The sequence below is a fragment of the Meleagris gallopavo genome, chromosome 8 (assembly GCF_905368555.1).
Source record: "Meleagris gallopavo chromosome 8, MGAL_WU_HG_1.1, whole genome shotgun sequence".
Classification (NCBI taxonomy): domain Eukaryota; kingdom Metazoa; phylum Chordata; class Aves; order Galliformes; family Phasianidae; genus Meleagris; species Meleagris gallopavo.
The window spans coordinates 16,289,208-16,315,295 of NC_139411.1; the positions used below are offsets into that span (position 1 = coordinate 16,289,208).

The 26,088-nt window shown below is 42.6% G+C and overlaps 1 protein-coding gene across 6 annotated transcripts in view; it reads left to right on the forward strand.

The window, feature by feature from the left end:
* GBF1 (golgi brefeldin A resistant guanine nucleotide exchange factor 1) overlaps positions 1 to 25,949 on the forward strand; it is a 97,369-nt gene extending 71,420 nt beyond the window's left edge. For 3 of the 6 annotated variants that reach the window (XM_085229786.1, XM_085229788.1, XM_085229789.1), the window contains 28 exons: positions 476 to 574; positions 982 to 1,176; positions 1,662 to 1,848; positions 2,851 to 2,982; positions 3,537 to 3,625; positions 6,204 to 6,406; positions 6,870 to 6,993; positions 7,482 to 7,607; positions 8,243 to 8,325; positions 10,505 to 10,741; positions 11,713 to 11,806; positions 14,747 to 14,923; positions 15,424 to 15,488; positions 15,609 to 15,732; positions 16,293 to 16,364; positions 16,886 to 16,980; positions 17,446 to 17,599; positions 17,700 to 17,922; positions 19,386 to 19,546; positions 19,836 to 20,082; positions 20,438 to 20,637; positions 21,497 to 21,647; positions 22,013 to 22,143; positions 22,472 to 22,573; positions 23,109 to 23,222; positions 23,441 to 23,618; positions 23,823 to 23,960; positions 24,310 to 25,949. In XM_085229786.1, the coding sequence (XP_085085912.1) occupies positions 476 to 574; positions 982 to 1,176; positions 1,662 to 1,848; positions 2,851 to 2,982; positions 3,537 to 3,625; positions 6,204 to 6,406; positions 6,870 to 6,993; positions 7,482 to 7,607; positions 8,243 to 8,325; positions 10,505 to 10,741; positions 11,713 to 11,806; positions 14,747 to 14,923; positions 15,424 to 15,488; positions 15,609 to 15,732; positions 16,293 to 16,364; positions 16,886 to 16,980; positions 17,446 to 17,599; positions 17,700 to 17,922; positions 19,386 to 19,546; positions 19,836 to 20,082; positions 20,438 to 20,637; positions 21,497 to 21,647; positions 22,013 to 22,143; positions 22,472 to 22,573; positions 23,109 to 23,222; positions 23,441 to 23,618; positions 23,823 to 23,960; positions 24,310 to 24,596 (4,188 nt within the window). In that variant the 3' untranslated portion in view covers positions 24,597 to 25,949. The remainder of the gene's footprint in view (positions 1 to 475; positions 575 to 981; positions 1,177 to 1,661; positions 1,849 to 2,850; positions 2,983 to 3,536; positions 3,626 to 6,203; positions 6,407 to 6,869; positions 6,994 to 7,481; positions 7,608 to 8,242; positions 8,326 to 10,504; positions 10,742 to 11,712; positions 11,807 to 14,746; positions 14,924 to 15,423; positions 15,489 to 15,608; positions 15,733 to 16,292; positions 16,365 to 16,885; positions 16,981 to 17,445; positions 17,600 to 17,699; positions 17,923 to 19,385; positions 19,547 to 19,835; positions 20,083 to 20,437; positions 20,638 to 21,496; positions 21,648 to 22,012; positions 22,144 to 22,471; positions 22,574 to 23,108; positions 23,223 to 23,440; positions 23,619 to 23,822; positions 23,961 to 24,309) is intronic. The other 3 variants (XM_085229787.1, XM_085229791.1, XM_085229790.1) reach the window with 2 other exon arrangements.
* Positions 25,950 to 26,088: the final 139 nt, after the last annotated feature.

Consider the following 26,088-nt stretch of genomic DNA (forward strand, 5'->3'; position numbering starts at 1 on the left):
GAGCCATTTTCTTTAGTCTAGGGCTGAGGAAGATGAAGCTGGTTTGAACAAACTGTTAATTAGGGATAATGACGACATTGATATAGTTGGTTTTGAGATAATTATGGATGCAAGTTACTATCTTAGTAGTAGGTAGAACCTTTGCAGTACCCAGCTAGTAGCACAAGGGCCATCTTGGAGGCAGTTTTTCTCCCAGGTTACTTCTCCACAAAAATAATCTGATGACTTTGCAAAAAAAAAAGTTATAGCAGGAAAATAGTGTTATCACAAGCAGAAGGAAATTAAGTATATTTGTTCTCCCTTATAAAAATGAGACCAGGAGGCTGAATAAGGGGTTGTTTTGTTTTTCTTGTTTGTTTTCAATATTTGCTCTGGGAGACCACATGTTGATCTCAAAGTTGTCATGAGTACCAGTACTAACAGCACATAATGAGTAGCCTGTGTAATTCTTAAGGCTTTTTGTCTTTCTGTTCAGCTACTGAGTGTTGAACGGCTCAATCTGTATGCAGCCTCCCTCAGGGTGTGTTTTCTCCTCTTCGAGAGTATGAGAGAGCATCTGAAATTCCAGTTGGAGGTGAGTTTTTTTGAGTTTCAGTACGTACCTAGTAATAGTTCCTCAGGCTTGTTAAAGTCTAGGCGATCAGATGCAGTCCGAAAATCACTGAGTGGATAATGGGTAGGCTAAGTATTCCTTGTCTTGTTAGATAATGAAGCATCTTTGAGACTAATATACTGTAGTTGCCTACTTTCATTCCTTTTTTCTTTTTTTTTTTTTTTTTTTTAACAATGGTAGATTCAGATGCATTAAATAATAGAATTATATGAAACCTTTTTACAGGTGCATTCCAAGTGAGCCAACATTGAATGTATAGGGTAATGTCAGCACATGTGGGAAGATAATGTTTACATCTGTTTATGTAGATCTCAATGGTATTCACTGTGCTGCTTTCATTTCTCTGAGCTGCCCTCTGTTTCTGGCAGATGTATATCAAGAAGTTGATGGAAATAATCACTGTGGAAAATCCGAAGATGCCCTATGAAATGAAGGAGATGGCCTTGGAAGCCATTGTTCAGCTGTGGAGGATTCCCAGCTTTGTGACTGAGCTCTACATCAACTATGACTGTGACTACTACTGTGCCAACCTCTTCGAGGAGCTCACCAAACTGCTCTCCAAGGTGCTGAACAATCTGGCTTGTCCTTTGACTGTCCTTGGGCTGCTAGCCTCCTGCATGGGCTGGGGGGGATGTGGAGGGGAAAGGGTATATGGAAGAGAAAGTAAGTCATAACATGGTAAACATAAAAGCAGAACTTGCGAGTAGGAATGGTTGAAAGATTCTAAGTAAGCAATTTGATACGAAGAATGCTATTTAATATTTGGGAGCAGAATAGAAAATAAGCATGAAATGTATAATAACACATTTATAACAGCAGATAAACCATAAGAAAATGGTCAAATATATATTAGGTAAGTATCAAACATGGAAATTTTAGAGAGTTTTATTGTATGATCTAGGGTTCACAAAGCTGAAAGGGGAACGTCTCCTTCCTCATTATGGAAAGAGAGAGAGAGAGAGAGAGAGAGAGAGAGAGAGAGAGAGAGAGAGAGAGAGAGAGGTTTGTATTTAAAAGTTGTCTAATACTTGTGCATTTACTTTCCCAGAATGCCTTTCCAGTTTCTGGACAGTTGTATACAGTCCACCTGCTGTCTATGGAGGCATTGCTAACAGTGATAGATAGCACAGAAGCACATTGCCAGGCCAAAGTGCTGAATAACGTACATCAACAAGAGAAGGAAGTTGCCAAATCAGGCCCAGAAACAATGAACAGCACCAAAGAATTGAGCAATAGTAAGACACACTTCCTTGATATTTTGATATTAAGCTTAATATTGTGCTAAACACATGAATCTCATTCTGATAATCTGTGTATTAATCTTCATAAATATATTTTCAGTTTTCCTGTTGCATTTTTGTAACTACCCTCTGGTCTTTGTAACCTGCCTGCCAGAATAGGGCTTCAGTTCACTGTTTGAGAATGATTTAATACTTTTTTCTATTTCAGATCTTACCTTTTAGAGGATTTAGAAATCTCTTAGAGATGGAATAAACTTAACAATCTTAAGCAAAAAAAAAAAAAAAACAAACCTAGCAAACTTCTTTGTTAAATTAAGAAACTAGAACATGTAGTTAAATTTTGTATTGCTAATTGATCAAAACAGCACATGCTTTTTCATGTCACTGAGTTGGAAAAAAAGAATTACCAAGCTTAACTTTGCTTAATATGTACTTGTGAATAAGACTGGATTTTTTTCTTTTTTGCCAGCTTCTTCTGTGACCTAGATTTGTATCTATTTGAGCATTAGTGAACAGAGAAGGTCTTTTCTTTATTTTCCTATGGAAATAAGACACGTGTCTGCTATGTTTGTTGCTTTGATGCTTATCACAATAGTGATAGCGATGAAACTACTTTCTCTCTCATGATTTTGACTCACATAAAGAAGTGAAGCATCTAGTTCCTGGGTTAGCACCCACACCGCCCAGCACCCATTCCCTGTCTTGCTCATTTGAGTAAACAATGTGGTGGAAATAAAATTCAGAGATACTAAAATGTGCACCTCATTAAGTTTTATATAAAGGCCATGCCAAAACTAGCAGGCACAAGAAAAGGGGGGCATGCTGTGGGATTAATGTAAACAAAGTATTGAGGACTCTGAGGAATCACAGGTACTGAAGAGGGGAAAATCCCTTAAATAAGCACAATTTTGAGTGGTCAGTTCCTTATTTCTTTGATATCTTTTTCCTTAGCTTATGTATTTGTGAGAATTTTTGTTTTGTTTTTAACGTTTGTAGATAATGAGAGAGCACACAGTGAGGGAAAATCCACCACTGTAGTCTCAGAGCCAGGTGGAGCATGTCCTCCCACCAGTGGTTGCCTTATGGCTGATCAGATGAAGCAAGGCTGCCTGGAATTGGAAGGAGGAGGTGAGACAGATAATAATCTCTGCAGGGCCCTAAATCTGAGTGTGTGTACTGAGAATGGTCCTGACATTTGCTGGCTGTTTTTACTATGCCATAGATTACTGCAGTTATTTTGTGCTTAATGCTGGAAAGAAATATAGTGGTGACTATTTGTTTTATATTTGTTTTATGTGTGCCTACTAATAGTTCAGTTTCTTCTGGGATTGGGGTTAGATCTGGTAGGCCACTTTGGAGCAAAAATGGATGACATTCATCCCAAAGTTTATAATTTAAGGTAGTCAGGGATTTTCCAGGGAATTAGTAATGTGAGTAATCACAGTAGCCAAAGAGTTAATTCTTATGCATGTGTAAAATTGTCCAGGAGAAGAAATTACTGTGCAGCTGTGCTGCAGAAAATGTGAATAGAGCAATGTAGTAGTTGGGTAGTAGGAATGTGACTGCCATTTGTAAGGCAGCATGTTGCAGCAAGGCTCTGTGACTGAAAACTGTGATGTGACAAGTGGGCTACTTGTTTCTCTAGGGATATTCTGGACTGTAATCATAATTTGTTCTTCTAGCTGAGAAGAGTATCCCCAAGAAGCCTACCCGATTTTCTTGCATCCTTCCAAGCCCTCAGGAGCTTATGCAGATTAAGAACAAAAAGAAGGTATGTTTGTGGATGTGTTATGGTGTGTTCTCCTTGTTGCCTGTGTCCTGTAAGCTTTGCATGACTGGTCATGTCTCAGAAGTTCTGAGTTCCAATCTCTGCTGGTAAGAGTTAAATAGTAATTTACTGAAAATTCCACTGTACTGCAGAGACAGTGATAATTATTATCTATTCTTGTTATTTAGTTGTGCTGAGTTGCAAGGAGTTTAGGAAAAATTTCTTGTCCCATTGTATGAGGCAGGTTCACCTGAATTCTGGATAGGAAAGTTCCTGGATCTAATTTTCATTATATGGGGTTAATCAGCAAATTCCATCAGAAAAGGCACATTACCTACTCTTGTCAAACTTGTCAGTGGGGAGTATATCGAGAGGCCAGTAGCAATAGTGCTAGCTAGCTTACTATTCTGCTTAGTCTCATATTTGCTTTATCATGAAGATGACTGAAAATATTGTCTCGAGTGTGGCAAAGCTGGTCTGGTGTAATTTTTTTTTTTAGCTTTGTTAATCCAGGTTATGGTCTAAACTGTACATCCCTGACCATGAGATGTTTGTATTCTCTTAAATTTATTTGAACAAGTACTGAGGAAATTACAACAGATCTTTTGCTAACAACATATCAATCTACTTTGTGATCCACTCTGTGAGCCTCCAGATCTGAATGTATTTTAAGTCATTGGTTTCTCTCTAAAAAGTTTGCTGCAGCACTGAGGATCTTAGTTCTTTACCTACATTGCAGTGCTGTTCTGGGATAATGCTAAATGACTTCCGGAGCACATTAGGGAAGATGCTTGTCAGCAGCCTTCAGAGAAACTGCTGAGTTTTGACATTAGTTAATTTCAGTTACAGTTTCAGTTGTAACTTCTTTTGTTGCTTTAAGTCTAGCTTTCAAGGCAGCCTGGGTGATGAATTTTGTGTGAAAGTCAGTTGTTGAGGGATACCTTGTATAGTACTTCCACTCTTCTAAATGAAAATTCTAATGAGACTCCAGTGGAAAACAAGGCTAGAAGAAATTAGGAACATTGCCAGCGGCTAGTCCCTGTGATAGCTGGGAGTTCCCTAAAGAAAATTCCAGGAGCTTCTAGAAGAACTACAGGACACTATAGCAGAATGCAGAAATACAGTCGCAATCTCTCTTAGTTTGCCCAAGGAAAATCCATTTTCTGACCCTAAATCTGGTAGTGATTTTATCGTAAGTGTGTAAATAGGGAACACAAAACATTCAACTTAAGAAATGTTGATGCTGACATGGCATGGCACTAGCTTGTTCTGCTTCCTTTAACTAAAAAAAAAAAAAAAAAAAGAAAAAAGAAATTACCACAGCCGGAAGGCTGAGAAAGCTAAATAAAAGCAGAAAACACATTATGCATCAAATGGAATGGTTTTATTCTTTTTTTTCCAAAGGCAATGACCAGAAGCTCAGAGGCTGTAGGACTGATGTGATTATAAATGCAGTGCAAACAGCCAGCAGTTTGATCTCCTTTCACATGGTCTTAAAACAAATTCTGTTATGTTGTATATAACAATAGAATATCCTTGGGGCTTGCTCTACAGGATTTATTGCTGAACAGAAATGCTCCTAGTGTCGCAGTCCCTTCAGACCTAGCATAATGGGGCAGTACATGGTTATTATTATATTACACCCTCACTGGTTTCTTGTGCTGTCTATGCTTCAGGAGCTACGTGTTTCACTGAAGTTTGAAGATGTTCACACAGGCATGCTCACAGGCAGGAAACAGAAAATTGGTGACTTCTCAGTTATTGAGAACCCAGGGGAGCTAGTAATCACTAAATGAGTTTAGTTCACTAGGTCATCACTAGCATTTTGATCGTGATAGGCACTAACATGGAACTGACATTTATTCTAGTGCCTTAGTAAAGTTCATATGGTTATTTGTGCTTTTGGTTTTTCTGAACACCAACAGAAAATTCATTTAACCCTTTCTCAGTCTGGTGTTCTATTACACTGACTGTGGTACTGTCCAGTTTATTCCCTTCTGAACTAAAAATATACTCATTCTTTCCAGCCTCCAAGTAGCCTTGCCTTGCTAGAGCATCAGCATGGTTCTTGAAAGCTCGTCTCACATACTGAACGTTGTCTAGTGCTTAGGCTTTTGTAGTACATTTTTCTTGCATTGATTAAAAACTGAGGACTCTTTTTACGTGCCATGCAGTGAGGTAGAATGTGAGAGCCTGGAGCCAAAGGGGACAGACAAGGGCATGGTCTAGTGCTTCCACTGTAGCTGGACAGAGCTGATCTTGCCTACAAGTTTGCGAAGGTCCTTTCTCTGCACTGTTTATGTACTTGAGTAGGTGAGGCATTTGGAGTAGCAGAGCAAATTGCCCAGTGAAACTTTTAAGCTTTTCATATTTAGTCTGTTCAGTATGACTTGATGCTGAGTTCTTGTGATGAATACAGATCTTCTGTCCTTGATTAGCCTTTCCCACTCACACAGTACGATAAACTTGATCATGCTAACGTTAATCTATTTTCTATTTAATGCTTTTGCTTCAAATGCTAAGAACAATCTAAAGTAAGAAATGCATTTCAAGACTGTAATTGTCAGAATGTTGTCTTCAGCTCCTGATAACTGGCACAGAGCAGTTCAACCAAAAGCCAAAGAAAGGGATACAGTTCCTGCAGGAGAAGAACCTTCTTGCCACTCCCATCAATAATAACGAGGTGGCCAGATGGCTACGGGAAAATCCTCGCCTGGACAAGAAGATGATTGGGGAGTTTGTGAGTGATCGTAAGAACATAGATTTACTGGAAAGCTTTGTTGGGTCAGTACATTTATGTATCTCTTTAATCATGAAGGCATAAAAGTTGAGTTCAATGATAAATTAAAATGTAGTACAACAGTAATTCCTGGAGGCATGGAATCTGTATCGCTTGGTTCTCTGTGCACTAGCATGCCTTAATTCTGTACTTCTCTCACATATGGCTAACACCTGAAATACTTATAATAGTATGACACCCAAATTGTTTTCAGGAGGGCCATTCTTTGTGAAGACTACCAAGATAATTAAGAATTTCTGTAATTATTAGCGGTTCTTAGCTACGTTTTGCCTGCTCACGGTATTTTTCTTTGTTCTTCATCCTCCTTTACTATCTATTTTCAGTGGCATCTATTTTTCAGTGAAATCTGCCATTCTGATGTTGAACCAAACAAGACTGTAGTCAGTAAGTCTATCCTGTCTTTACTGTCCCATTTCATTTTCTCACTGCATTTCATTCTTGTTGCAGGACTTTCAGCTTCCAAGGTTTAAGACTAGATGAAGCTTTACGACTTTATTTAGAGGCCTTCCGATTACCAGGGGAGGCACCTGTAATCCAGAGACTGTTGGAAGCCTTCACAGAGCATTGGAGGGTGTGTACTTGCTGGGCAGAAAGCTCAAACACTGTTTCTTGTGCATCTGCCTTGATGGACATGACAAATCAGACTGCCTATATAGAATCACCAAGGTTGGAAAAAGACCTTCAAGATCATCCAGTCCAGCCTCCACTTACCACCAATAGTACTCACTAAACCATGTCCCTCAACACAAAATCCAAACGTTCCTTGGACACCTCCAGGGTCAGTGGCTCCACCACCTCCCTGGGCAGCCCATTCCAGTGCCTGATATATAAACTTACTGTATGCTGCAGATAGTAGCTATTATTTTGTAGGAGGTAACAGTTGCACATAGATTTACATTTTGTTTTTTGGACTATAACATAGCCTGATTTTTTTTTTTATTTTTATTTTTTAGTTTGTCCAAGAGATTATTTAGTGCTGTGGATAGAAAAATGGTTATTTTGATCACTGTTATATCCCTGTTACCATAGGACTGACTTGTGCCTGTATTTGCCTTTCAGAAATCAAATGGATCCCCATTTGCTAATAGCGATGCCTGCTTTGCCCTGGCCTATGCAGTTATTATGCTGAACACTGACCAGCACAACCATAATGTCCGCAAGCAGAATGTCCCAATGACTCTGGAGGTGGGTGCTAGTGGTGTAGGCACCTCTCTTCTCTTGTTTTGTTAGCAGTGAAATATCTGGCATTCTCAGGGGTTTTTTTGTTTGTTTATTTCCCCTGGTATTCATGACTCATGTATACAGTAAGCTGGTGGGCAGCACTGAGGTTGAGTATAATTGGAGAGGAGGGCTGGAGGTAAGGGACAGTCTTAAGAAGTATTGTGCTTAGCAAGACAGATTGGCAAGTTAGTCAAGAGGCTTCTGTGCCTGAAAAAATGGTGAACTAAGACAGAGTAAGAATGAGAAGATCATTGAACTGCTTTTCAACAGCTCAACAGTCAGGACTTCGAGAGAGTTCAAGTCCTGTGACTGTCAGCGTGCAATGCAGACCTGTCACTGATGTCCAGCTTCAGCTAAGCATGTGTTCTGTTATCTCTGTTCTTTCAGAGTAGAGTGAGTAGAGGCAGGAGCTGCTGTGCACTGCCATGCTGCTAAGAATAGCTTTTTGTTTTTGTACTTTGAGGATGCATCTTGATGAATGCAGAAAGATCTCCTTCTGGTCCCATAGAAAGCAAGTGGAGTACTGAATGAAGCCAAGCAGTTCAAGCTGGACATACTAGGAGAGTTACATCAGTGTTTATTTATTTTTTTTTCCCCAGGAGTTTCGGAAAAACCTGAAAGGTGTGAATGGAGGCAAGGACTTTGAACAAGACATGCTGGAAGACATGTACCATGCCATCAAGTAAGAATCAACTTGACATCTCCTTGTATGCAGCGAGAAAACTTGAGTTATTTGGTCTGTGAGATCTTCAGTGACCACAGAGAGGCTCACTGATCATGTTTGTTTCAAACCACCTTCCAGCTCCATGTGGGACTGTCACGGTGACAGCAATAGACTTGTATCTTTGGATTCTCGCCATGGTATTTTAATCCGTAGTGCTTAAGCTAATGTTAAAAAATACACAACTTCTTTCAACATGCATAATAATGGCTGAGCAAGAGCAACACATGAGAAATGTTTAAACTAAGAAGCCTCTGTCCTCCAGGCCAGGCATTTAGATTTCTTCAGAACATTTATGCAGTGCCAGAGATAGCAGCTCATGCCCAGGACAGCACTGTTGCCTTGACGTAACTGCCCGGGTCTTAGTTGCATATTTCATTTCAAAAGCTTTTCAGCTTTTCATAGGAGTCTACTCTGTACACCCAATCTCTTTTGCCATCCCTGAAGCTCTTGGCATTCTGACCAGTGTTTGAAGAGAATTCCTGGTGGCTGAAGCCTTTTTGGCCACGGACTAGCTGTGAGGGGGGGTTTAGTAATAATTCAGAAATCTACCCTATCAGTAAATCCAGACACTGCGAATTTGAAGCTGAGAGGATTATGTCTCTGAGGAGACAGGATATAACTCTTGACTCTCAGCTGGTTTCAATCTGCAGTTTCAGGCAATGACTCCTGCTGGAAGCAGGACAGTGTGCTTATGTTGGGCCTCTCTTTTGAGCCTTATCAGGAAGCTGCCTGTACCAACTATCTAGAAATTCTTTGAGTTGGCTCAATCTTTCAAGTAGAGTTCTGGTTTTGATTGACCTCTCTTTCCTGAGGGTGTTGTTAATGTTGTTTTAGTAGTATCCTGAGAATATTGTCAGATTTTTCAGTGAGATTGTGACTCTGTTCGAGTCTGTTTCTATCCTTCCTTCACCAAATAATTCAGTTTTTTCATGTGATCAATACCTAAATTAATGGCTACTGCTCCACTCCAAAGAGATTATTGTACTGTCATAGTTGAAATGGAGGGTTATTATTAGGAAAATAAATTAGACTATAATCTGTACAGAATAATACATGATCTCGTCAGGATCTTAGCATTTCATTTTTGAGTACAGAATTTCCTGAGACCTTCCAAGTAAAACTCATTCACTTGCTCCTGTTAATAGTAACAAAAAATGGATTTGTTTGAAAAAAAAAAAAAAAGTATGCTACTGACTACTAACACATTTTCCTGTATAATCTCAGTAATGATTGCTCTTGTCAAAATAACACAGCTCCCCGAAACTGAGAAGAGCTTATTTCCTATGCATAAACCAAGGTGTTTGTTTTATAGGTACTGTTAGCACATGAAAATTGCTTCTTTGGCAACTGAAGTACATTATTTTTTTTAGATTCTATAGATTCTCTGTTTTTTGGATTGCTTGGTCTAATATTTTGACTAGTTTTGAGACCATCCTCAATTACTTGGTCATTTGGAGAGAATTATCTCTTGTGCAATGTTACCCAAATTTAGGGAGCATGTATTTTAACCCGAGGTTTCAAGTACTACTTGGCATTAATCATAATTGTTTTATTATTGCATAGTTTTAATCAAGTTAGAGTAGGGAGCTGTGGTACTCTGGGTATGAGTCACCCATTACGCATTTCATTTCTTGCTTTATTTTAAATTGAGTTTGTTGGCTTTCTGATATTTAATTCTGACATAATTTGAATATTCTTATTCTTATACAAAGTTGCTCATACTACTTTGCTGTGGTATAACAATTTTTTTTTTTTTATTTGAGAGCAATGAGATATGCATAGTGCACTGAGTGGATGAGAGGTGGGGAATGTGAAGCTACACTAGCATGCTGTCAGAAGTTTTCCAACATTTAACTGCAATATAGGTTGCATTTTCCACCTGTAGCTGCTTCTTCCATACTATACTCACACTTTAGTGACCCAGAGTTCCTGATAGCCACCGCACTTTATATCCAACGTACTGGAGAGGGGCAGAAGAAGCAAGCAGGCTTTAGAAAAGAGAATGTTGCAGGAACTGGCAAAAACACTCCAGAGTAGATATCAATTAACTTTGGGACCATGTAATGAAAGGTACTGTGTAAATGTTATGTTTGGCTCAGAATGAAAAATTCAACCTTTCTGCCTTCCTCCCTTGTAGAAATGATGAGATAGTGATGCCAGAGGAACAGACGGGCCTGGTGAAGGAAAACTATATCTGGAATGTCCTGCTGCATCGTGGTGCCACTGATGAGGGAATATTTCTCCATGTGCCCTCTGGAAGCTATGACCATGATCTCTTCACCATGACATGGGGGCCAACCATTGCAGCACTTTCTTATGTTTTTGACAAGAGCTTAGAAGAAACAATCATCCAGAAAGCTATCTCTGGTTTCAGGTAGGTCTTACATTTGTGAAACCCAGAAATATTAGTTTGATTATTATCTCGTCTGTCTGCTGAAGAGGTCACAATGAATACCAGCTGTTACTTTTCCTAGCAATTGAAGAGCTTTTTTTAATTATTATTATTATTTTTTTTAATTATGGCCTATTCTCCCCTGGACTTGTTCTTTTGTTAGTGTTGATTCACCTAATGTTGGCCTTTCTTAGTGCCACTGGCCACATGGTTTGACTGGTGTGTGGCAGTAAGTTTGAGTGCTTTGGGGTATGTATTTTTAAATTCCAGCATAGTTACTAGACTTGCTGACACTGCTGTATTGCTTAAAAGTGAAGGGAAAATACTACTACCTTGCATAGTGATGCTGACAAAGTCCTGGGATATCAAGAAAACCGTTCATGAACTTATGTATATGAGGCCATTGCTGTGGCTGGATGGGATAGAGATTGTTCGTTTCTTTCTGTTTTTTGTTTGCTTGGGTTTTTGTTTTTGTTTTTTTACCTTTTTCCTGTTTCTGATCAATACTTAATGTTGTTATCTCTGAGATGCTGTATTGGAAAAACCTCTGGTTGTGCTCGAAGGCAGACCAAGCCATGTCTTAAGTGTAGTTTTAAAGCTCTGTTAATATGCTACTGTAGCCACCATCTCTTGGAAACAGCAGGTTTAGTTGAACGTTTAATGTCAGCAACTTCTTATGTCAAGACATGAAATTTGGCATATTGGCTCAGCTGCAGGTAGTTTGTCTGTTTGGACTTGATTCTTGGAAGTGATCCTGGCATAATCACAGACAAATATCAGCAGTACAAGACTGAAGGATGATTTTGATTTTATGATGGATAATAGACTCTATACACGAGCATTTGTAGAGAGGAAGGTCTAAACTGTCAACGAAAGGCAGTCTGATTTACTGTCTTGTATAGAGACCTATCTTCCAAGTTATTACAGTGTTTTCTGTGTTCTTCTTCCACTAGGAAATGTGCAATGATTTCTGCTCACTATGGCCTCAGTGATGTGTTTGACAATCTCATAATTTCTCTCTGCAAGTTTACAGCCCTCAGCAGTGAGGTAAGTTTGGAAGGAGGGGAAAGAAGTATGTTTTTTAGTATGTTGGAGCTCTCTTCTTTTGTTAAGTAGTTTAGTTGATTTATTTTACTTTTACCAGTATCTGTAGATAATTATCAGCCCCTACCCTGAGTTTTCTAGTGAAGGCAATGAAAAACTGTGTGGTAAAGCAGGAGTTCTGTTGCACAAGTCCAAATAAGTATATTTCCTACATACTCAAAAGTAGCAGTTCATATAAAACTGCTTATTCCACCTATTTCATATGAGGAAACTTAGATCTCCATGTAAAGGCAGTGATCATCCATACTCCCAAGTGAGTTTATTCATTTCAGTTATTAAATATTTGGCTATAGAGCTTGTGCAGTGCCAAGAGGGACTATTTTGTGATCGGTTCTCTGTAAGTGTAGGGGCTGTGCATCTGTGCAGCATAAAGTGGTTAGAAAAACATATTTTGAATTGTTCACTGGGATCAGGAAATAACATCAGCAGTTTGTTTCATCTTTAGCAAGAGCTTAAGTACTATTTCTGATACAGTCCAAGGTACAATGATTGATTTAAGCTTTTCTGCTCAGATCTTTTTGCTTGGAACATCACCTGCCTAATTTTTTTCCCCTGAGGTTTTTGGTAGGTAGTATATGGCAGAAGGTGCTAGGGAGATTACAATTCCTTTCTAAGGTCAAACATATAAAGAAATCTACAACATTGTTCTTAGAACCTGTACAAGACCCACAGTGAGCAGAACAGAATTTTGCCAAATTGCGTGCACACACACACAAAAAGGAGTGGGGCTGGAACAAGATCTTTAGAGGGTGAAAGTATGGGTGTAAAATGGCCCAAACAGATGATTTTTGAAATCTTTCAAAGGGATAGCAGAAAGAGAACAGTCTTGCAAATTAGTCCAGTTAATGGAGTTTGGCTGTTCCAAAACTGTACAGAAAAATAGAGTTGTCTGAACTGGATGTTTTTTATATTGCTCACATCCTGCATTGGTAGCAATGAAAGAGCACCAGCTTGACTGTTAAAAGACAATAAACAGAAAGCAAAACCCTCAACAATCAAGCAGTGGAGTTGCTTTTGATTCCCTTTTCCAGCACATCTCACTACAGTAAAGATGAAATACTCGATCCTCTCCAGGCATACCAGATTTTGAGACTACCAGCAGATTACACAAGGAAAGGAATGTCTGCTGTGAAACAACTGTTTGACACAGATTTACACAGTAGAAGCAACTAGAATAAGCTCTCAGAGGCACCAGCTATTGCCAGCTGCATCCCATCTAGTTGTGAGACTAGAATCCGGAGCAGTCTTAAGTCTGTGAAAATTAAGCAACTATGCCTTTTGCTGATGATGTAGAATCAAGGAATTCTGGATTTGAACCGAGCTGTGAGTTTTTATCTTCGGCTAATTCCAGCTACACCAATTACTTTCTGCTGCCCTAAAGTCCTGAAGTGCTTGAGGACAAAGTGGGATATGACAACTGAACAAATATTTGAGAGACAGTCTCATGGAAGGGGAGAAGAGATGAATGTCTCCAGGGACTGAGGAAACAAATCAAAGAGGAACTGTTAGAAAGTGGGAGAAGAATGTTGAAGTGTTGCATAGCTTAGAATCATAGAATGGCCTGGGTTGAAAAGGACCAGAATGATCATCTAGTTTCAACCCCCTTGCTATGTGCAGGGTCGCCAACCAGCAGCCCAGGCTGCCCAGAGCCACATCCAGCCTGGCCTTGAATGCCTCCAGGGATAGGGCATCCATAACCTCCTTGAGCAACCTGTTCCAGTGTGTCACCACCCTCTGTGTAAAAAACTTCCTCCTAATATCTAACCTAAACCTCCCCTGACTCAGTTTAAAACCATTTCCCACTGTCCTATCACTGTCCACCCTCGTAAACAGCCATTCCCCTTCCTGTTTATATGCTCCCTTCAAGTACTGGAAGGCCATAATGAGGTCTCCCTGGAGCCTTCTCTTCTCCAAGCTAAACAAGCTCAGTTCCCTCAACCTTTCTCCAGAGGAGAGGTGCTCCTGCCCTCTGATCATCTTAGTGGCCCTCCTCTGGACCCACTCCAAGAGCTTCACGTCCTTCCTGTACTTGGAGCCCCAGTCCTCGATGCAGTTCTGCAGATGGGGCCTCACAAGAGCTGAATAGAGGGGACAGTCACCTCCCTTTCCCTGCTGGCCACCCCTTTTTTAATGCAGCCCAGAACACAGTTGGCCTTCCAGGCTGCAAGCGCACACTGCTGGCTCATGTCCAGCTTCTCATTCACAGGACCCCCAGGTCCTTCTCCACAGGGCTGTTCTCCTGGAGATCTTCCCCCAGTTTGTATAAATACCTGGGATTGCCCCAACTCTAAGTGCAGCACTCTGCACTTGGCCTTATTGAACCTCATTAGGTTTTCATGGGCCCACTTTTCCAGCCTGTCCCTCTGCCACTTCCCAAGCAGTGATCAGGTGTCCCCACTGAGCACTGCAATTGCTATTCATAGCCACTTTGTTTAAAAGAAGAGGAATAGAAAAGAATGTAGAGGTGATTAGCTTGCTGTTAACTGGTCTTGAGAGCAACTTTATATGTCTGAATGGTTTTGGCCTTAGTTTCCATATCAAACGGTAATGGTTGCAGCCAGAGAGGCAGTGATACCTTATTTAAAGGTTTGATTCTGGGGTGAGTTCCCATAGCACAATAAGTGTTTTTGTAAGTTTGCATTGAGCACTTTCAAAGTGTTCTGTAGTGCAGAGCTTAGGTCTAAGTGTCTCAGTGATTTAGCTTGCTCTGGAAAGCAACCTTGTCTTTGTTTCTGTGTCAAGCAAATATGAGCTGAGTTAGTTGTCCACAGCATTGTGCAAAGAATTGCTGCCTTTTCTGTAGTCGATTCTGATCAGTCTGCTATGATTTCTGTTGGGAAAGAAACAAGTCTTGCTGACTGCTGCCCCTTTTCTTTCCTTTAGTCTATTGAGAACCTGCCGACTGTTTTTGGAAGTAATCCCAAGGCCCATATTGCAGCAAAGACTGTGTTTCACTTGGCCCATCGCCATGGTGACATTCTGCGGGAGGGCTGGAAAAACATCATGGAGGCCCTCCTGCAGCTTTTCCGAGCAGAACTGCTGCCCAAGGCCATGGTAGAGGTAATCACAGCCAGCTCACGGATAGCTGAGGACTCGGGGAGTGGGAAATTGGCTTTTCATAGAATCAGTTCAGAGTGGTGGAGAGCTCCCTTGCAAAGAAGGCCTGGATTTGGTAAAGTGTGTACAGATCTAGAAAGCCATCAAAAAGTGTAATGTTCAAGTAACATGCAGGCTCAGCTTGTTTCACAGCATTTCTTTTTTTTTTTTTTCTTATTTTTGTTTTTGTTGTATTTGAGAAATTCCACCATTCATTTTACTTGAACAAATTTTGAATATTGTGCAGAAGAGAGAGTGCATGGAGTATTAGAGTACGGTATTAGTATTGCCGGGTGGTGGAGAGGTGTGACTCTATGGGTAGAGGGGTCAAGAGCTGGGTTTGGCTGGCTGTGGGCAGGTGCTTGAGTGTGGTTTTTCATCGTTAAGTGAAGCATTGTAGGGGCAAAAGCAGGCTACAGAGAAGTAGACAACTGAATAAATACTTGTTCTGGTCTGTCTTCCAGGTTGAAGACTTTGTCGATCCCAATGGTAAAATCTATCTGCAGCGTGAGGAGACACCATCTAACCGGTGAGTGGAGCAGATAAATTAGGCAGTCTTTTTTATCCTCCTTAGTCCTGGAAAATAGTATACCTTTTCTTTTTCTTCTTTAATGTTTTCTTACTGATGCTGATGTCTTCTAATTTGCAGTGGTGAATCTACAGTGCTGAGTTTTGTTAGTTGGCTCACCCTCAGTGGGACAGAGCAATCTGGCATGAGAGGGCCATCTACTGAGACACAGGAAGCAAAGCGAGCGGCTCTGGAGTGCATAAAGGTAAAATACAGGCTGTGAAAGAACCTGCTTTTGTTTGTGGTGACAGTATTATGTGGATAACAGGTAACAGAAGCATAAACATGCATGTTTCTAGACAGTATTCCAGGCTTCCAGAGGACTTGGGAAACATAATAAAGAAAAGATGAGCAAGTCTGCATTGCCAGCAATAGAGTCTTATAGGATATGATGTACAAACGTAGTAACACTTGAAAATAGAGACGGTTTTGCACAAGAAACTGGGATCTGCCCTTGGTATCACTATGCTATAACTAAGCACAAATTTATTAACTCTCAAATGACTAATCTTTTCCAAGACAAAGCAGTCCATGTGCAGATGTTCCTTTTTAAAAGGCAAGGAGCTACCTGATAAAATCCGTCTAGCGCTGTTAGAGGATAATTGATGTTAAAGATTGAACTAGCTTTCAGGAGTTTTCCTCCAGGTAACTGTGTTGAAACCACTCTCAGTACCTACTGCAGCAGCATGTGGTGTTTTGTTGGGGGTCTGTTTGTATGCCTTCCCTGCATCCTGGATATATCGTTCTCTTTTCTGTCTTTTCCAGCAATGTGATCCTGAGAAGTTGATCACAGAAAGTAAATTCCTCCAACTTGAATCTCTCCAGGAGCTGATGAAGGTGAGAAAGATACTGGGCAAGGGATAGGATGGGTGATGGGACAAGTCTGCTGAGTGATTATTCATATGTGTTGTATACTCACCTAGCTCCTCTGTCCTCAGAGGATGTCTTAAGCCTATTTGGGATTTTGGGATTTGAAACCAGCCATTAGTTTGTCTGTTATGTTGGCTGCCTGCACAGAAGTTACACATTTGTTTAGTAGCAGAGAGACAGTAAATTGTCTCTTACAAAAACATTGTAAGAGACTTTTGGTAACAGAAACTGTTGGAAAATTTCATGTGCCATCTCAGTTCTGGAGGAAGATTTTGCTCTTAGTCCTCTTATGTCAGGAACTCTTCCTTTTATGGCAGTTGTTGGCATGTGGATAGTCACTTCTAGGTACGTCTGTCTTTTCTGTGCTTCAAATATGCATAATAAGAAGCTACTGGCTGCCAGAAAGCCTCTAAGAGCATTCTGTTGGTCCTCACTGGTACCCCTGTTTTGAGGAGCTGCAAGTCACAAACATTAATTGTCTTTTCTAGGCTCTAATCTCTGTGACTCCCGATGAGGAGACATATGATGAAGAGGATGCTGCCTTCTGCTTGGAGATGCTTCTAAGGATTGTACTAGAAAATAGGTATGACCTTGAAATACATTTATATTCGCTGTATATGTCTGCCTTACTGCAGCTGCTGACTGGGTCTAGGGAATGAGTTCCTTATGCGCTTCGTTTGCCAGCTGAAGCAGCATGTGGCTATAATTTCAGGGTTTAGCAATTCTGTTCTAGTATGCAAACATGGGGACTATTCAGCCATGAATTACTGCTTTGATATCATGAGGTCTGGAGAATATAAACTAAACACTGGAGAGAGAATTCGCCCACCTGGTTGATTAGCAAGTAATTAAGTAAATAAGATACTTGACAGTTTTGTTGTTTCTATGTGTCTGTTCTTACATCTCTCTGCTGGAGTTTTTCTTTGAAGTTATGAAATACCAGTTTATGAGTTGTATGGAGTCTTCGGGGTGGAAGGGGAAAGTAGCTGCATCCTGCTTGTCTCATCTCCTTTCATCCTACCCTTTCCCTCCTCCTTGTTGTGGCTAGGGACCGTGTAACCTGTGTCTGGCAAACTGTCCGAGACCACCTCTATCACCTCTGTGTCAATGCAATGGAGTTCTGCTTCTTAGTGGAGAGGGCAGTGGTGGGGCTGCTGAGGCTGGCGATTCGGCTCCTTCGTCGGGAAGAAATCAGTGCACAGGTAACAACAAGCAGCGGTTGTAAGTAGCCCTAAGTAAGGAAGGAGGACTTTGCTGTATATAATAGGATCTGTTATTCTTGCTATCTCTTTCTGTGGCTAGGTTCTCCTCTCATTACGTATCCTGCTCATGATGAAGCCAAATGTGTTGTCCAGAGTTAGCCACGAGGTTGCCTATGGCCTCCATGAACTGCTGAAAACCAATGCTGCCAACATTCATTCTGGGGATGACTGGTACACGCTCTTCACCCTCCTGGAGTGTATTGGGTCTGGGGTAAAGCCACCTGCAGCCCTGCAGGTTACAGCAAGGGCAGATAATGACACAGGTAAGATAGGCCGGCTTTTGCTAGGAAATCTGATGCCCGCCTGCCAGATAAGCAGCTGCTTCCCCAAGCTTTTCAATTAGCAGAGGGAACTGCAAGAAAACAAAGCTGATATTAAACTACATTATCAAGATTAAAGACCAGCACCTGCTGTTCACTCCTACCCTGTGTTCTGTCCCTGGCTCTACTCTGCCATCTCTTCGTACTCTGAGCAGCAGTCCAGGTGCTCATCCCTGGGGGAGCAGTGGGGAGGAAAATTGATACCAGTTGCAGCAGCTGTAGGTCTTTGCACTGCCCCATGGAGTATATTCTGGTGGTTGGGTCTGGTGCCATGAGTAATATAGCCTTTAATCTCTCATCCAGGTGTGTAATGTAAACCCAGCTGTTTCTTCTTCTAGAGGACTGACTCCTTTGTGTCCTCTTTTTAAGGAGTTTGTAAAGGGAGTAGTTCTTTAAACTTACATTTCCAAATCAGTTTGTTTTCAGAGTGCCCAAGCAATTCCTGTAAGACCAACCCACTGTTTGCCACTTCTCTTGACTGTGTTAGTAGACGGTCTTTCCAGCAAACTGTTCGTGTTCTGCTTTAGCCAGCTGGCAGTGTATTTGAGGCTGACATCTTCAGACTTCTACAGGGAAAAAAAAAAAAAAAAAAAAAAAAAGGACTTTCCTAAAGGGCTGTTCTCCTCTCTGCTTTTCTAGAACTTTTTTTTGCTAGGTCCTGATGCTTTATGCTAAACAGCTTGTGCCCTTTGCCTTCTGGAGTAAATACAAGATTTTTTTTTCTCCCAGCTCTTTTTTTACTGCTTCTGTGTTTACTGCTTGAACAGACTACTTGACTATGGCATCCTGTAGATTAAAACATTATTTCTCTTTACCTCCTGAAAATGTTTGGTGCACTGTGTTCACAGAAAATCTAGATGCTGGTGGATTTCTAGATAATGTTGAATAATGGGGAAAAAAAACCACAATTTTTGTTCAAGATAACTTTGTCACGGTACCTTAAATTTGGCCTTTGCAGGGGTTTCTGAGCTTGGGACATGTGAAATTCAAGGTTATCTTGAAGTCCTATATTCTGCATTGTGCTTTAGGAGTTGCCTTGGCTGAACCTAGCACCTCCAACGGTTCTAAAACATGATTCTTCCCCTGGGATCAAGTTGTTGGAATTTGCCCTTTTAAATCCATGGTCAGTTGATAAGTGACTTAGCAGAAGATGGAAATTCCCTTCCTTCTGAAAGGGAAAAACAAATGTACATACCAGGAATAAATGCCAAGGACTGTGTTTCCTGCTATCTCCTGTGCATAATTCAGTTACAGTTGTTCTTCCTTTCCCAGGAGGAAAGGCCTGGCTCAGATTCTTCCAGGACCCACTGGTGGTTCTTAGCTAATGCTGATCTAGATTGCTTCTCCCTTATTCATAGCTACTCTTCCAACTTCACTCTCTAAAACCTATGCCTTTTGTCTTGAAGGTGCTCAGTCAGACAGTGAGGTTTCCTCATATCATCCAAGTGACATGAGCCTAGACCGTGGCTACACGTCTGATTCAGAGGTGTACACAGACCATGGGAAGCCAGGCAAGATGCACCGCTCGGTGACAGATGTGGATATGATGAACAGTGGCTGGCTGGTGGTGAGTAACCAAGGGGCTTCTGGTGCCAAAAAGCTAATCCTAGTTTTTGGAAGAGGGTGTGGTAGGGAGATAAAGAATAAGGAGATAAAGGGAGATAAAGAAGAGATAGCTGAGGTGAGCTGACGGTGTAAAGGGAAGATGTGGAGGAGATGCAGATGGAGAGCAGAAAGCTGGGAGGCAAATGTTGAAGAAAGGGGAATTGTTTCAGAAGAAAGGTTCTTTCAGCATGTGCGTGCAGTGCAGTTTGTTACACTACTTCCTCCTGCTACCCTCTTGCTGTGCCCTGCAGGTGGGGAAAGATGACATTGACACCTCTAAACCCAGTGCTGGGCTCAACAGGCTGGGGCCGTCTCCTCTTGTCAATCAGTACAGCCTGACCGTGGGGCTGGATTTGGGCCCACATGACACAAAGTCTCTCATGAAGTGTGTAGAGTCCTTGTCCTTCATTGTGCGAGATGCTGCCCACGTGACACCTGAGAACTTTGAGCTTTGTGTCAAAACCATCCGCATTTTTGTGGAGGCAAGCTTGAATGGAGGTAAGATGGCCTTTGATTTGACAGCTGGAATCAGGCTTGAGAGTGCCCAGCAGCATGAAGGGATGTGTGAAGTACTGTTGGGAAATGAGTCCTCAGTGCTCAGATAATCTTCTGCTATGAGAAGAGTGCCTGTCACTGTGACACAAGAGGCCAGCACCTCATGTGAAGGTAGCAGCATCAGCAAGCGTTGGCTTCCTGTTGGTGCAGAAGGCTGTTCCTGAGGGGCGCTGGGTACCTCTTAAAATGAGTAGAACCCTCCACTGGGGTCAGAAAGTGGCTGCTGCATGTGTTGAAAGGCTGAAAACATTTTGTGATGGAGTGTGCATATTGTATGTTGCTGCCTTTACCTTTTTAGGCTCTAAGTCCCAGGAGAAAAGGGGGAAGAGCCACAGACATGATAGTAAATCCAGTCGGTTAAAAAAAAAGCCAAAGGAGAACTCCACTCGGCGATCACGAGTTTTGAGCCAGCACCAGGCCCACACACACAGTGATGAGGACGAGGATGAGAGCATCCCTGCCAGCTACCACACTGTGTCTTTACAGGTTAGTCAGGACGTAAGTATAGCAAGGATTTCCTCCTCTCCTTTCCCACGCTCGGGACCTTGCTAGGGAATCACTGGGACTCTTCATGGGATAAGGGGAGGTTGTATCCTGGACTAGTGACCACTGAATGGTGAAGGTTAGGGCTGGTAGCAGAGTGTGGTTCTGCAGTGAGAGAGAAAAGCCAGAAGTCTAGGTGTCTGGAAATCAGTCACTACAGAAGACGAATGTGGATCAAGGGAGTTTGGAGACATGAGGTTCATGTGGGATTAGTGGAGACTCTGACAGAGCATGTGAGCTTATGGAGAGAGAAGAACCTGGTGGGCTGGGACACAGGGTTTAGTTTTCAAGTACAGAGTACTGGGATGCAGGAGTTATTTCTCTCTATCTTGGCTTTCAAAGATGTGAAGATGCTGACTTAGCACTAGTCTTTTGGGCCACAGTTCAGTAGTAAAGTTGTTAGGATGCTGTCATGTGCCATTGGAGAGTTTTTGCATGTTTCATGTTGCTTTAAAAAACTAAGTTGCAAGGAGATAGAGTTGTCTGTGGGCAATGTAGCTGAGACACTGTTTTTCTCCTTAAGTTAGGCAGGGCAACATGCTGTGTATTGCAAATGCACTGTGCAGGCCAAGGATCCATTCTTTCTCCTGGGAATTTTGGAATGCTACTCCCTCAATGAGGAAATTTATGTGGCTACTGACTGACAGTAATTTTGTGGAGGATGCCCAGTACTTGAATGCTTAGGGATTGCACAGATAACTGGGCCTGAAACTATCTCATAGCAGCTGGGATCCTCCTAGCATTGGTTTGGGAAGGAGCAGATATAAGGTTTGATTCAAGAATTGTGTTACTTAATGTGATGCTCGACTTGCAGCTCCTGGATCTCATGCACACCTTGCACACACGAGCAGCTTCCATCTACAGCTCCTGGGCAGAGGAGCAACGCCATCTAGAGACTTCAGGGAGGAAAATCGAAGCAGATTCCCGAACGCTATGGTCGAACTGCTGGTGTCCTTTGTTACAAGGTAAAGTCATTCCCTTGTGATGAGAAGTGAGCAGAGAGACTTTCAATACAACATCAGCCCTCAGGAAAGTGGAGGAGCCGAGGGCTAATTGCAGATAGCAGGCAGAGGTTGCTTTTTAGGGTCTGCTGTGTAAGTGGGAAAACAAAATGGGGTCAGATCCAGTATTTTTAGCATGACTTAGCTACCAGCTTACTTTTGGATGTGACAGTAGATTCCCAATCTGTGACCTAGAACAGGTCTGATACTTCTTATTTTGTTCCCTCCCCTCAGTGTGTTTGGTCTTCATTAGCTTTCTCTACCTAGTCTGGGTGAGTTGGAATGTGACACTTTCTCTGTGGGCTCTGCACTGAACCCCTCTTTTGCAGGTATTGCCTGGCTATGCTGTGATGCCCGACGCCAGGTACGGATGCAAGCACTCACCTACTTGCAGCGGGCCCTCCTCGTACATGACCTGCAGGCCTTAGATGCCCTAGAGTGGGAGTCGTGCTTCAATAAGGTAACCTCCAGGTTGGGCTGGGCATGCAGGTATGGCAGCCATAACAGTCATGAAGAGCAAAGCTCTTTGTAGGAGGCATAATACTGTCTTGCTGAATAGTCTGCTCACCATAATACACAGGCATTTCTCTACTTTGCTCCTGTGAAATATTCCTTTCTACTTAGGCTTCAGACAGAGCCTCTTGGAAATCAGTCCACATATTCAATTTCTCACTACTTCCCTCATGCTCTTGGTCTAGAAATTAGTTCCAAAAGCCAGCTTCTTCCTTTAAGGTGGTTAGATGAAAAGGACTGGATGAGATTTTCACAAAGAAATATCAATCCAACAGGTGCTGTTCCCTCTGCTAACGAAGCTCCTTGAGAACATCAGCCCAGCTGATGTTGGTGGAATGGAAGAAACCAGGATGAGAGCCTCAACATTGCTCTCCAAGGTGAGTGTGCTTCCGCTGTCTGAAAGCTCAGGAGAGAACATGTGCATCAAGAGGACAACATTGTTTGCTTCCCAGCATCTCTGATTTGGAGAGGTGTCAGTTTGCTAGTATGACTGTCTTCAGTGCTGAGCCTTTCCACCACAACCTGCTGCTGGGATGGGCCTTCTTTCCAGAGCTGTCTCTGTGATCTTGGATTCAGAAAAGTTGTCTGGAAGGTGTTTACAAACAGCAGAGAGAAGTATATCATTCAGCATTAATTAAAGACAGTTTATTCTAGAGGTGAAGTGATGCTCGTCACAAACCTGGGCCTGAAGGACTAGAGGAGGTGCTGATTAAAACTGAAGTGAACCTCAGGCACAAGAGACAAAATTCACTCTTCTGTATAAGCAGCTTAGAAGAATGGATTCCTCTGGCATCTTCTGGCCTTCTAGCCTGCCACAGGGGAGGGGTCATTCCAGATTTGTGAGATTGGCTTGCCAAGCCATGAACAGCAGCCTTGATAATGCTTGTTGACAATGGTTGTGCTCTTTTCTAGGTGTTCCTACAGCATCTCTCCCCGCTGCTCTCACTGACGACTTTTGCTGCTTTGTGGCTGACAATCCTTGACTTCATGGACAAATACATGCATGCTGGCTCCAGTGACTTACTGGTAAGGTGCTGAAAGTGTTTTGAACAGTCATTCATAAATTTTAACCCTTTATGCTTTGGTGGTTGTTGTTGTTGTTTTTAATTTAACTCTTGCAAACCCATTTGTTCCACGGTGTGTCCCTTTAGCCTCTGTTTCCAGTGCAGCCCATCAGCTTTTTTGGAGCCTTTGTTCATTGCTGTGTGTCCCATCTCTGTGCTGAGGAGTGTTTCTGATTACAGCTGGAGGCCATCCCAGAGTCTCTGAAGAATATGCTGCTTGTAATGGACACGGCTGGGATATTCCACAGTGCAGACTCGCGGACAGGATACTCTGATCTTTGGGAGATCACCTGGGAGCGCATTGACTGCTTCTTACCTAGGCTGCGAGATGAGCTCTTCAAACAAACAGTGATCCAAGGTACAAGGGAATGACAAGCATTTAAAAAAACGGGTCTTGGGCCTAGTGCTTGCACCTTGCTGCACCCAGCTGCCATAGTGCCTGGATATTACTGATAATACATTCAGGAGGATATCAGAGCTTAGCATCAGGATGGCAAACTGAGGGTGGGCGAAAGGAGAGAGTAAACTGGTGTAGTGTCTCACTGTTTGTTTGTTTTCCTAGATCCTGTCCCCAGCATACCAATGGAGCAGCATCCTCAGAAGTCAATAGCATCTGCCCTGCCCCCTTCTCCTGTGGGGGATGTAAGACCAGCCACCCACCCAGCTCCATCAGAGAAGCCTTCTGAACTGAGCGCTATTGGTAAGTCCCATTTTCTTCTTTCTGGAAGCATCTTCCCAGAATGTGTAAAGCATAGATCTGCTTTTCCTTGCTTTGACCAGCTGTTCTGTGTTGTGGAACCCATTCTGTTTCCAAATGGTTTGGTTATGGCCTTCTTGCTGAGATTTTTGTGGATAGAGGCAAAGGCAGAATGCTGTGTTTGACACCTGCTCTTCAAGGCCCCTTATGAAGGCATGTAGAAGGGGAAAGTCTGGGGAGAAAAAAGTCTGAAAAGGTCCCTGAAGCTGATCCTTAGTCTAGATTAGCTTAAGGCTGAAGTTGACTTTGTCCAGGCCTATATAAGAATGTATTTTTCTCTTCTTTCTTCCAGAGTCTGAGAGAGCTTCTGCACCTGCATCTCCCAGCATCAGCAACTCTTCCTCTCCTTCTTTCACAGCATCAGCAACAACAAAGACAAGCCCCGTTACAGACATACCTCCTGCAACAGCACAGCCACCACTTATCCTGCAGCCTCTTGCCTCTCCCCTGCAGGTTGGAGTCCCGCCTATGACTCTTCCAATCATCCTCAACCCAGCTCTAATAGAAGCCACCTCTCCTGTTCCCCTCTTAGCTACTTCACGGCCCACTGACCCCATGACAACCTCTGAAGTCAATTAGCTTGAAGGTATCTGAGAACTGTCTGCTGAGGAGGCTCTGGCAGAGGATGCTGGCCAAATGTTCTCTGATAGTGAGCATGTTTGTTTTAGAAGATGATGCTAACCTGCACAGAAGGCAGCTGCAGCAAGCCCCCAAAGCACATCACATTTGTTCCTTTCTAGTGGCAACTGCCTAGAAATTCCTGACTGCTCCCTTCTTGGTATCCAGTTCCACTGACCAATCTCCTTTCCTGCCTTCACGATCTCAGGGACCAGGCAACACCCACACCCAGCAGCCTGGGACCAAGCTGCCAATGTGTCATCTGGTGAAAAAGGAAAAGCGTTGATTTAACACCGGAGAGGGACAACAGTATAGGACTGCCTCTCAGATTGTTCAGTTCAATCCCTGGACAATTCCCCAGCTGTTTCCTAGCTTTCCTGCTCCTGCTTCTGACCGCACTGCTTTATTTGGGCTGTGGGTATGCCTGAGCTCAGCAGGTTGAAAATTTTGCCTAGAGGATTGCTCACAGTGTAGTTTCCAGCTTGCTATGCAGGGCTTCTTGTATGCTGTAGCCATATGCTTTCCTTCTGCAACATGGATTGCAATAATTCCTGACCAGTTAGGGAGCAGGGGAGCCTGGTAGGCACGGTGCTGCCTTCTTCCTCTCCTCCTATGTAAAGGCCATCTGGTGGGCAGAGCAAATTCAGGAGGCTCTGCCTAGTTAATCAGATTAGGAGGAAATGCAGAGCCCTGTAATGTCAAAGCAGAATACCATGGCCATCTCTCCAGCAGCACTTGGGGAGCTACTCCCCTTGGGTTGCACAGCAATGCTGTATTGTCCACCACTTGCTTCATTGGCCCAGAGTTGTCCCCTCCTCTTCAGTCAGAGAAGATACTGGGATCGGTGGCACCTGCTGGCAGATGCCCAGCAAGTCTGCTGTGCTGAGGAGCAGCTTTCTTTTGGAAGCTCTTGCGAAGATTGCACCTTTATGCATTTTCTGGTTGTCGGGAGCCCACCTTCTTTTCCATCTGGGGTCTCTTGGAGCTGATAGTCATCATTCCTGTGCTACTGTCTTGCAGCAGGGATGTCCTGCTCTTCCATCCCCTCATGTCCAGAGCAGAACTGGTTGCCTGGCAAGCACTGCATCTCTGTTCTTCCTCCTCTCTGAATTCGTTGGCTAAATTCTCAGTAATACCAATTTCAGAAATCTCACTGGTGACTGGGAGGGACACAGGCGTCAACTCCAACCCAGTGTATGCTGTACTGAGAGAAACCCAAGGTTGGGGTGGGAGTACAGCCAGTGTACATATGGGGTAAATGGCTTACAAATCCAATGGACTTTTTACAGTGTAATAAATACATCCTGTAAATGACTGCTCTAGTGTTGCAAACCTTTTCTGTTGTAATTTTGTGGCCCAGAGCTTTGAGAAGAATGGAGTTGAATTATCAAGGGTGCTGCATCTTTCCACCAACCCAGTGGCTCAGCACTCTCTAACAAAGCGAAGGGGAGCA